The sequence below is a fragment of the Zootermopsis nevadensis genome, unplaced genomic scaffold, assembly GCF_977971745.1.
Source record: "Zootermopsis nevadensis isolate Lab colony 2312 unplaced genomic scaffold, Znev_1.0 Znev_ptg000020l, whole genome shotgun sequence".
NCBI classification, from domain to species: domain Eukaryota; kingdom Metazoa; phylum Arthropoda; class Insecta; order Blattodea; family Termopsidae; genus Zootermopsis; species Zootermopsis nevadensis.
This window is the reverse complement of record NW_028259152.1, coordinates 12,783,255-12,795,390: the sequence shown is the minus strand read 5'-3', so window position 1 is coordinate 12,795,390 and position 12,136 is coordinate 12,783,255. Positions and strand designations below refer to the sequence as shown.

Genomic DNA, 12,136 nt, shown 5'->3' with positions numbered 1-12,136 from the left:
TTTTCCCATAAGTAAATGATCAGACTGTGAACCTGACTATTTAACTGCCATCTGGTGCTTAAGGTTTAGAATGCATGTAAATTAGTTTTAACCCTATGATCGCTATCCCCTGGATTTTATACGCTCGTGCAGACCATTGTTCATTCCTCACCTGGAATATCCCTGTCTGTAATATATGCAGTTTTTATAATATTTCTGGTGAGATCTATGCAATCAGTCACTTTGCCTTTCATAACAAGTACTTGGAACTATTTTTACATTTCTTCCAACATGCAGGAGTCAGTGAGCAACAGTGGAGCTAAGCAATACTGGTATGAGTTGGTTGTTAAAGTCCTGACATCAGAACAAAATTAAATGTTTCAAATACTATCTTTGAAATGTAGAGAGTACCAAAAGAATTGGCTACAGCATATATACAGAATGAAGTGACAAAGAAAACCAAAGCAGGCAGACATGGTAATGCAATAGGTTTATCAGCATTTATTATGTTTTCCAAAAAGAATCAGATTCCTGCAGCAATACTGTTGAAAGGTTTGAGCAAACATGATTGGTGATGGACTTTTATCTTTCATTATAACCCAGAAACAAAACACCAAGTTTGAAATGGAAGAGTTAGTGTTCTCAAGACTGAACAAAGTTCAAATGTCAAACACCAAAATTCATGCTGATCTGCTTTAACTGTATCAGTTGAATAGCCCATTACAAATTTGTTCCTACAACAAAACCTTTGACCAAATGTTATTTATTTAGGGAAACTTGTGAAAATAGCTAATCTTTTGCCATAGGACTGTGCAGTTTTCATCACAACCTTGCTGTTCCCCACACAGCACTTCCAGTAAAGAAATGTTTCTTAGAAGCCAATGTCAGTATCATAACATCCACAATACCTGCCTTATTTGGCTCCATATTCCCAAAATGAACTTCAAATTATATAATTTTGAATCCTTAAAGATGTTTAGAGCAATGTGATGACAGTACTGAAATGAATGTTTGAAAATATTTTATGCTCAGTGCTTTATAACAAACTATCGTCTTATGAATTGTATTATTTAATAGACAGACGAATTAATGTTTTTTCCACTGATGACGGCCTCTTGAAGTTGAAATGCATTTGGCACTAAGTGTTTTTCAAAGTGTAAACATTTTTGTTTGTATGCATGATTTTATATGTTTTAGATAAATATTCAACACTGCATGGTATGCAAGGTTTTGGTTATTTAATTGTCAGACTTTGTGCACTTCCTTTGTTAGAGTCACAGAAAAGTATATAGTTCATTTTCATAGTACTTTACCACTGTTATAATGCAGAGTGTAATATGTTTGTAGCCAGGGTTCAGTGCCATTGAGGTTTTATCTGGCTTGTGTCTTTGTCCGTAGAATTTAAGGGGCTAAGCAGTATGATTTGTGTAATTTTTCTGTTATAAATATGAAGATACAATGTGAATTGTATGTGTTTAGGGTCACTGGCAGGCCAGACTTCTGGGAGCAGTTCGTTGAGCCCTGTGACTAGCATGGCTCTGGGTGGGCTGACAGGTGCCCCACTTAATACCATGGCTTCCATCAATGGACTGGGCTCCACAGGTCTCACACATAATGGCACTGGACTTGATGCACTTACATCAGCCTACTCAGGCATCCAGCAGTATCCAGGTATGGTTGTATGGCAGTCATCAAATGAGGTTTTCAACTTGTTACAAAGGAAAGTCTAAAGATAAAACTTATCGGAGCAGTTTTTTGACGTAAATACGTCTATAAGGAAGGACCATTCGGCAAAAAAGTGGAACGAAAAAAGGAAACGAAAAAGTGTAACAAGTGTACCTAGGGAACGTCGTGTTTACTCGGAATTGTTGTTACCTAGGAACCATCATCTGTTTATTCGGCATTATTGTTATCTACAGACCCATCTTAAGCGTAACGAATTCAAGTTAAGCATTCAAGCATTTTTGTTACCTAGGAAACATCATCTGTTTACTCGGCATTGTTGTTACCTATAAAACATTACATTACATTACCTTATCTTACCTTACATTACATTACCTTATCTTACCGTACCTTACCTTACATTACATTACATTACTTTACTTTACTTTACTTTACATTACATTCAGCTACCACAGACCCATCTTAAGCGTAACTAATTCAAGTTAAATAAGCAATGTCTTAATCAAACTTTACTCAATTGTAAAGCATGTATGAAGGAAGTATTTAGAATAAAGCCAATATATAAACTTCCTTTCCGTATAGACGTATTTACGTCAAGTTCTCCGGAACCGTGGTTCCACTGACAACTTTTTATGTGGAACAAGACAGAACAAGTTTCATAACATGATCACTGTGTGAGCTACCTGGAACTACTCCAGAGTTCAGACAAGGTGATCAGAGACTTGGTGCAGTGGCAAGGATTGTCGCATGGTAATCGTGAAAATCAGTCGGTATCAGTCTCTCTTCATACCATGTGCTTTCTTTCATAGTTTAATATTATTTAGTTTTTTTAACTTTTGGTTTCAAATGGTTGTTTTGTTTTAATGGTTTGACTGTGTTTTAAAAATGTAGAGCCAGGGTCACAAGTATATGATATAGGATTTGAGACTTTCGTGGCAAGTACAATCAATAAAATCTTCTCAGACAATCAGCCGCATCAACTGGTTACAGTAAGGTACTGTACTACGGTAACCAGTTGACGCGGCTAATTGCCTGAGAAGATTTTATTGACAAGTATATGACTGCACTGAACATATACAGTCTACATTTAAGGTGTTTAATTATTTAATGGGGGGGGGGGGGCAGAGAATAGTGGGCCTGTGTTTGGTGTTACAAAGACAAAAGAATGTAATGCTGACATTTAGCTATACATTACTTGATAATCAAGTTCATGCAGGTCTAGTGTCCCAGCCCTGTAGTGTCATCTCTCTTGGTATGATGAACCCATCACTTGCCTGAATCGTGTGTCACTACAGTCCACTGGGACATGTAAATCTACTTAAATCTACTTTGCCGTGCATCAGATGGTGACAATGCACAGTTCATTGTAAACACTCGTGAAGGATGACATGGCAATATCCATGGTAAATGTGCATTTATTGAATTATGCTAATAAAATTTCATCCATATCTGTATATGACCTACAGTTTTAATCAGTTAACATAACCAGAATATGCTGTAGAACATTAAAATAAAGTGAGAAGTATGGAACAAATTACATGAAAAGTTGTGTAGAATATGTATAGCAGAACCGCAAACAACTACCAATGTGCTGTACATAAAGGAAAAAGGAAAAATCAAGTCAGATCCAGAAATAATGCAGTCCAGTATAAGATCAATACACTTTGTCAGTTAATTTTAAATGTTCCTAACTATTTTACTTAAGAATAAAGGATATAATGCATTTCAGGCTGTGGTTACATGGGTTATGACATTATGTGGTCTTGTAGGTGGTTACCAGTGTTTTGGAGGAACATACTGCATTCATCATTAGCGTACCCTGAAACCCCAAAATTTCAAGGAATCACCTATCCAGAAGACCACAATCTGAACATTTGATATGTTTCTCAACATAGTTTTCCTTACATTGTTACTAAATGTAAATCAGTCAGTAATTTATTAAATTCAGTTCCCTATACAGAAAACTATGTTTGCGTAACACTAGGTTTCTGCAATCCACAACTGTACTATAACTCTCCTGTGGTCCTATTCTCTTACTACATAATATGTATTCCTATAACTATAAATACTTTCCCCTTCACCATTTCCAGTATGTATTACTGATTTTATTTTCCCATTTACATCTTATTTTATACACATTTTCCTGCATTTTTCAATTCTACACAATTTATTATTCTCTTGTAAGCTACCTTTTCTTTAACAGTAAGACATTTTCTTCTCAAAAGCTGTTTCCTTCAATTCTTTGTTTCCAAATAGTATATGTAAACCATCTTCTTCCTCACTACGTAGAGGACATCGTCCTTTCTCAAATCCTTACATTTCAAATGTGTTTTGTGTTATTTTAAAGTAAACTAGAATTATTATCTCAGAAAACCAGGTGATCTAAAAATTAGTCCAGTAATTATTTGACGACCAGAATTAATATGTTCATCACAAAAGCTTGTAGTAATAAACGACCCTAATTTAAATGGTAGCAGAAACATTATTTTCAATTGATGTGCTACATACCTTGCTCTAATTTACTTCAATGCATTCTGCTTGTAAGAAAAACTTTTTTTATTTATATTGTTGAATGGCCATAAATTGATAGTTTCAGTTGTTGATAAGTTGTGGGACATATTTCTATCCATTATCTGAAACACAAAATAAATCTATACCAGCACTTTTAAAGAAGGCTCTGTCACAGAAGGAATTAAGGTGCAGGATCAAGGAGTTGTCTGTTGTACCCCAAAGATTTGTAGAGAGAAGAAATTAGGAAATATTATACACGTGTTAAAGAGAAGAAGCACTATTTCAGGATATCTGATTTGGAAGTAATAGTGTGTAAACTTAGATACTAGGAACTGTTATGTTGAATCTTTTAGGTTTTACATCGTTTGGTGGTGGTGGGGGCCACACAGCAGGAGGTGCGCCAACAGGTTTAACCAACTCCACGTCAGGTTCTGGGGGCCCAGCGGGCAAGCAGATAGAAGGCCCTGAGGGCGCAAACCTGTTTATCTACCACTTGCCTCAGGAGTTCAGTGACAACGATCTGGCATCAACGTTCCTGCCATTTGGCACTGTTGTGTCAGCCAAAGTGTTCATCGATAAACAGACCAACCTGTCCAAGTGCTTCGGTCAGTAGAGCAAACCAGGGGAATGAACAAAATTAGGCTTATGCATCATAATTTGTTTTCATCGCTTACCTAAAATAAAAAAGTAAAGCTGTTTTACTATATGCCGTGTAGGCGCTTTGGGGGAGAGGTGGTATAGCTCCTACTCATTCTTGACCTCAGCACTAGATGGGGGTGAGTGGTCAGCATCATGCCCTGACTGTGCTTTACTCCTGGGAATGGACCCCTGTACCCATTAGATAGGCTGGGTGGGCCCCAGAACTGGTCTGGATGTAGAGGCTAGAGGAAAAATCCTCTGCCCCAGTCAGGGATCGAACCCCGGTCACCAAGTCCATAGCTAGTCACTATACTAACTGAGCTATGCCTACCTAATATAGCCAAGGTATTAAATCAAAAATGATGAAATGGGCAGGGGATGTAGCATATATAGCAATGAGAAATGTTTATAAACTTTGGTTGAAACCATGTTAGAGATCTCTTGGGCCACCTAGACATACATGGGATATTAATAATAGAACAAATTTTAAATAATTTTTTGAAGGTGGACTGAATTCACCTGGCTAAGAGTAGGCTGCAGTGTTGGACTTTGTATTTCTGGTGTTGAAGAGAACTTGCTGTGTTTCCATGATTGTCATCCTTCCCAATATTAGAATGTTTGCCTGATAGAGGTATTCCAAAACAGATTATTTTAGACATATTTGTAATTATATAGTTGAGGGGTGTTAAACCTTTTAGGATGGCAGGCCACTTTGAAAGATATGATACCTAAACCAACACAGAACTGAACAGTACAATAGAAATAGCCTAAACTTACCTTATTAATGTGAAATTTGGGCTAGTGTTTGCTCCACAGGAGAATTAATATTTGTTTCCATATTTGATATGCCAATTCACACATAAATCAGTAAGTGCACATTGGTGATTCATGAAGGGAAATTTGATTTGTTTTGTTTCTTACATGAAAAGCCTGTTCATATTGTGACGTTGGCGATGACTACCACTATTTGGGATCTATGTCAACTGTGATTTATTTAGAACAAATCAACTTACAGAATTTACACACACAGGCAAATTGGCCAAGATAGTTCCTAAGTCTCTGTCTCTACAAGTTCAGAACACACTCTCTGTGTTCACACGTACTGTCTGTTGAGCCATTCTGATCCCCAACCTTGGTGCCTTCCACACACACACACACACACACACACACACAGCCCTTGGCTTGCAGCACCCCACTGTACATATGCTGGCCCCTCAGCCACTCTGGTCCACGAATCCAGTGCCCTTCCCATACGCACAACCCTCATCTCTCAGTCCCACACCAGACTGCTTGATGGCTCTGTGCTCTCATGTACTCTCCTGCTCACACTTCTGTTTCATTCTAGACCCACTCTAGCCCTGCCACTGTTCACTTCTGCTCCATGCTAGACCCTTGCTCTGTTGTTCCACTCTTGGCCCACTCGGGGAGGGGACTCTTATATCCATTGGGGCATTCGTGGAACATTCTGGGCCAAAACTCTCGAATGTTCCCTTTCCTGAAACTTCCTTTTGGCGAAGTTCTGGAACGTTCTACGATGGCCACACCCACAGCTGGTGTCCAGTAGCCAGGGAGGGGAGTAGGGCAGCCCCTCCCCTCCAGTGCGAGCCATCCGCTCCTTTGGCGCCATGCCACAATATGTATATGTGCTAAAATAGGTACTTGCCGAATGTTGTGCTAACTTACATAACTCAGAGAACTGAGATAGTGGTAATGAAGCATGAACGGTAGTTAAAGCTTCCTGGTTGAAACTGCTATGCAAAATTGAGTCATACTGCAGTTCCGTCAATTCAAATTGTAATTTTTCTGGAGAATCACTGGCTCAAATTTCAGAACAGTGTTGAACTGACGTGTTCTGGTAGAAATTTTAAAAATCAGTGTCAGCTTTAAGTAATACAATCCTTTTAGAGAATTGATTAGTGAATTTGCATTCCCCTAACTGGGTGGCACATGTAGAGCAATTAATATATTTGTCCGTTGTTATGAGCAGACATGCACTCCTTGGAGGTAACTGACCATTGTCTAACTAAAACATTGCAAGGTCTGAGCCACCTGTTTATAGTGACTTGTTGATATGCCAGTCTCACCAAATAATGAACTCTCTGCTGAACAAAATCAAATTGAAAGAAGCCACAACATTACAGTGGTTGGAGCATTTGCCTTGATTGGTCAAATGCTCGGAATGGCCCTAGTTATAATTTACTTAATGAGAAATTAAGGGGACCAAATGAAGATGCTTGTTTGTGGGTTGCTTGTTGACACCAATGGTATAGTTTTTCTGGCTTGATATTATACACATCTTGTTTGATAGTTACACTTTAAATTCAATTATTGATGTAAGATGTAAGGAAACAATGTGAATTATGCTTTGTTTATGCTCCTGTTGAACATGTCATTTCATAATTTGTTTCTAAAGATAAGTATGGCGAACATATTTCTTTGAAAAGGAATACTTGGAAATTTCCTTGTGTTATGAAAAATTATTTCCCCCCCAAAACATGTGTTGTTACATGCACATTTTCATGGCTACAGTTATGAACAAAAATCATCTAAATATATGTAAGGAACATTAGTTTTATAATGGAGGTAATGTGCTTATTTTGAGTATGTAGAAATTTAAAATGGGACTTGGTTATTTCAATCACTAAATTTTCAAATAACATCTAGATACTTAGTTTTGAACAAAACATAGAAAAGAAGAAGTCCAAAAATTGTAGATACACATGCCATCTTAAATCTGGACACTTCTAAGTTGTTGTTGTTGCATTTTTTCTTCTTATTCTATTCCCTTCTAATATTAAGTGCCTTTTTTGGTTATCTTGCTTGGGGTTATGTGAGGGGCTGGTAACAAAATACTCATGCTTGCTTATGAGTTGTTTATATTATTCATTAAAATAGTTTCTAGTTAGTTTCATTTGATAATATCTGTCCTAAGTCTTCTTCCTTTGTTCAGGTTTCGTGTCCTACGACAACCCTGTAAGTGCACAGGCAGCAATTCAAGCTATGAATGGGTTTCAGATTGGTACCAAGAGGCTCAAAGTACAGCTCAAGCGTTCCAAGGAGCTGTCTAGACCATACTAGCCTCCAGGTGAGTTTCAGTAGGCAGTCTACTGTGATTTGACTGCAGAACATCTTCACAGTTACAGTGTTCTTGCCACAGCCTTATTATTAAGTTGAATCCTACTGCATTTCTGTAAACATTAACTCCATTTATACAGATTAGGTTTTAATAGAACAATTGTGTAAATGAGCAGAGAGTTATGTTAATGACTGTTGACATGTATGCTTCATATTTTGGAAGTTTTTATTCAATCATGATTGAAGTTGACTTCAATCTGAGGACTTCAGGTGGTATTAAATTCTTACAGTCTATGTGCATGAACAGATTTAATTGGAATTTAAACTGATTCAAAGAGTTGCACGTTACAAAATACAGTCTATTTATTACGTTTTTAAAGCTAAAACTTTAAATAGGAATCCTATTACTAAGAATGAATGCATTTACCTGCACATGAAGTTTCATATTAGTAAGTCTTTATATACACCTACTTAACTTTTATTTTCATTACTTTTACCCATATTTTAATTGATTATTCTTCAAATTTAACCCCATACTGCATGTTTACTGTGGTAGAAAGTCTTGAAGTTGACTATATTTGGCTTAGAACTGCAATTGGTGTGTTTGTTTGGTCTGCAAAGCACAAGATGAATTATGGTCTTACTGGGAGAATTTTTGGGTGGTCTGAATACAGAAAATTTGATCAACAATGAGTAGTTTCAAATAAGAAAAGTAAAAATAGCCGAAAGCATACAGGACCATATTTGGAATAAACCCTTTCAGCGGTTGCACGTCACATGAATGAGAAAGCCGTCTCGAAAGATTATTTCAGTAGCTGGTATCGGAGACCAGAGCAATATATTTCATTTCGATCAGAGTCTTTGTTTCTATCATGGGAAGTAAATTTCATTCCGCTCCCTCTAATGCAGTGGAGTTCATTTGAGAATTTGAATCAGCTTGGAATGTGTGATGTGATTCAATAGGAAAAGATTATGAGCTATTCATACATAAATCTGTCAGTCTAAAAATAACTTCTTACTGCGTGTGTTGATGCAAGAACAGTTTGGTTGTGAAAAAGCTGGGAGATAAAGACTAACTAAACAGAACTGAAGAAATCCGACCTACCCAACCACTTCCAGGGATGTCTGAACAGGGTGGTCTCAGAGGCCAGACAAACAGAATGAACATAATCATACCTCAGAAAATATGGTTACAATGATTACAAGTTGATAACACCCCCACATGCATTTGCAGGGGTGTCCAAGTTGGGACACCCAACAGACAATCCAAACAAGGGTGTCCATCAGTTCACTCGTAACACACTGGCAAAAGAATGTGGTAACCCATGTAAACAAAGACTTTATTTCATACAGCTGTTTTTGGATGTTCCTACACTTTTCAAGCAATAACGGTGTTGCTGACAAAAAAGGTCCGAACTCTGACAGACTATGGAATTTGGCATCATGTGATGCCAAAATGGAACATAGAAATTTCCAACTAGGTCTCTTGTGCTTGATAGAAAATGATGGGATTTACCTTACTTCCATTGTCACATAGCTGTCATAGAGAGAAACATTCCTTGACTCGAGGTAAATTTCACCAAACATTGGCCTGTTCATTCCTCCAGAGTGAACTGTTGCACCATTTTGCACAAGGGATGCAGAAGAGTACAACTAAAATGCAGGGAGAGTTATGTAGGGCTCTGTATTGGTGTTTTAAAGTGTACTACAAAAATTCAAAATGTGATGTATTGAGAAGTACTGGTAGCTTTCAAAGCCACAAAAATTTCCTGAAACAGGTATGTGAAAGACAGTTTAATGTGTTTTGCAGTGTGTTCTGCTGAGTGAAACACGTCAGTAACGTAATGCACGAAGCTCAGCATATGGGTCACATATAAGATAAAGGTTAATTTTCCTACATAAATGAAAAAATGATAATGAATGGATAGTTGTTTTGTAATTAAGGCATGTAAAGTATTCTTCATAATACAAGGCCTATATTGACATAGTGGGGAATTGAATTTTTATGAAGGTTTCTAAATTACATATTTTTTTGAAAATGTTTAAAAATTATGTTCATTGGCAGAACCATACAGCACTAGCATGAGTCATGTAGTTAACAGTAGGCAACCCTTAAGTTGGAATAGGTAACTTTCAGTTCTTCCTAATTATTCTGACATCTATCTTTGTCAGAAGAAATTACAACAGAAGTGAGGAATGTAAGACAACATAAAAATGAAAATTAGTAAAGAAACTCGATACAAGATTTTCTGTCTTCGAAACTGTAACATGTAACCTGAATCACACATGAACAACAGCCTCAGTTAATAGAACGTGTTAAAAGACAGTTCATGTTCACAGAAGTACAGTAATGTATGAACAGTATAATGTGTTATCCTTTTCAGTCACCGTGTTATATCTCAGCCCTGGCAGAGGGAAATGGTAATTTCCCTCAACACAAAGTAAAATACTTTTATTGGACACATGAAGACAAGATGTAACTTTACTGGACAGACTGTAATAGACAGACAGTGGTCCTGAACCTCTTGGTATATGAAATGCACATCATGAATTGAGAAACAAGTTCTGTATTGTAGTTTGTGTATACAGTTCATTTTCCCAAGGTAAAGAAATGTGGTTTCTTATTGCTCTCATGTGGTAGTAAGGTTTTAAGAATGTTTACAACATAAGAGAATGGAAGTAACGACATACTTTATATATAAAGTATAAGATGCAAAAATTTATTAGATGTTAAAGTTTATTATTGAAGGTACTTGTGTACTTTAAAAAATGGTAATCAGCGTATTTATCCAGTTTTATTTTAAGATTTTATTTTGTGATATTACTGTCCAATTACTTTGTCACAAAAGACATACACAAATCAGAAAAGAAAGTCAAATTCAGGAGGTGGAAACAATAATCTATCCTACTATCATATGACTAACTTATGAATGTAATAAATATGTAAGTGCATGTATATGTTACAGTAAAAGCCCGAATGTTGGTGTTGTTTTACCACACAGTGTTTTTAAAAGTCTGTTAGGATTTACCATAAGTAGATAGTCAAAAGGTTAGGTTAGGTTAGCAAAAAAGTGCTTGTGCAAATCCTCTGGTATGTTATGCAATTCTAAATGTCATAATAGCTCACCTTGTTGCAAAAAGTAAGTCTTGAAACAGCAGTGAAAAAAATGTACTTTGATGATTGAAATGTCTCATAATTTTTTATTTATGTATTATGGTTATTTAATTCATATTTGTGCCTGATAAATCATTGGTGTGAATTTGTATAATATGACGTGGAGGATAGTGCATGTACCATTGTACAGTAATACCCCGGTTAACGCTTTCCCGTTTAGCACTGTTTTGTTATAGCGCTCATTGGCAACTCCCATGAGCTGCTGCCCTTTCAACATCATTGCTAACGCTTCAAACCTGCATTCCTCAAGAAGTGGTTTACCTTCCACCCAACACCACTTCATTGATACAACCAATGGATCAGTGGAGGGTGTGAATGAGGATGATGTTGAGGAATTGCTGCAGTCTTATGGCGAGACCCTTAGCAATGAGACCTTAAAAAACTAGCAGAGCAACACGTTCAGAATTAACTTAAAGACTCTGATCCAGTAAGACATCTTACAACAGAATTCCTCAGCAACAGCAGCAATCATGATCACTAAAATTATGGACCAGTTTATAGAACACGACCCTGATTATGAGCGGAGCTCCAAAGTAAGGCGATGTGTTCCTGAAATGATATCTTGCTATCAAGAAATATTTCATGAGAGAAAACTGAAGAAATGACAATCAACTCTTGACTCTTATATCACCAAGAAGCGGAGGCTTGAAGATCCACAGGTCGACTGCTCATCTAAAACATAATTAATGTTTCATTATTGTTCTAATTGTATTTGTATTTTCACCCACCTAATGTATACAAATGCTATAATGACCCTGGTTAGTGCTGTTTCGGTTAGCGCTCCACTTTCTAGGAACGTATCCTGAGCGGTAACCAGGGTATTATGTATGTACATGCAGTTACACGGATGTACTACAAATACTGGATAGTGAATTTATCCAGTAAGGATTACATATTTATTCTTTGCTCAGTATTTTGTGAAAAAAGATTGACTTTCATTTTTATAACAGTCAGTCTGATGGAGGGAAAGTTTTATTTTGAGTTTGACAAGCACATCAGTTGCTTATTAGAAAGTCTTGTGGGGGAAATAGTTTACACAGATAGTTTTATACACAATCCTGCATAAAATCTGCA

At 36.8% G+C, this 12,136-nt stretch overlaps 1 protein-coding gene across 23 annotated transcripts in view; it reads left to right on the top strand.

Annotated features, from left to right (window-relative positions):
- LOC110831748 (CUGBP Elav-like family member 1) overlaps positions 1-12,136 on the top strand; it is a 1,322,428-nt gene that overhangs the window by 1,293,644 nt on the left and 16,648 nt on the right. For 21 of the 23 annotated variants that reach the window (XM_087351829.1, XM_087351836.1, XM_087351830.1 and 18 more), the window contains 3 exons: positions 1,459-1,650; positions 4,527-4,778; positions 7,763-7,897. In XM_087351829.1, coding sequence (XP_087207955.1) covers positions 1,459-1,650; positions 4,527-4,778; positions 7,763-7,890 — 572 coding nt within the window. In that variant the 3' untranslated portion in view covers positions 7,891-7,897. Of the gene's footprint in view, positions 1-1,458; positions 1,651-4,526; positions 4,779-7,762; positions 7,898-10,271; positions 12,002-12,136 lie in introns of those variants that run through there. The other 2 variants (XM_087351822.1, XM_087351842.1) reach the window with 2 other exon arrangements.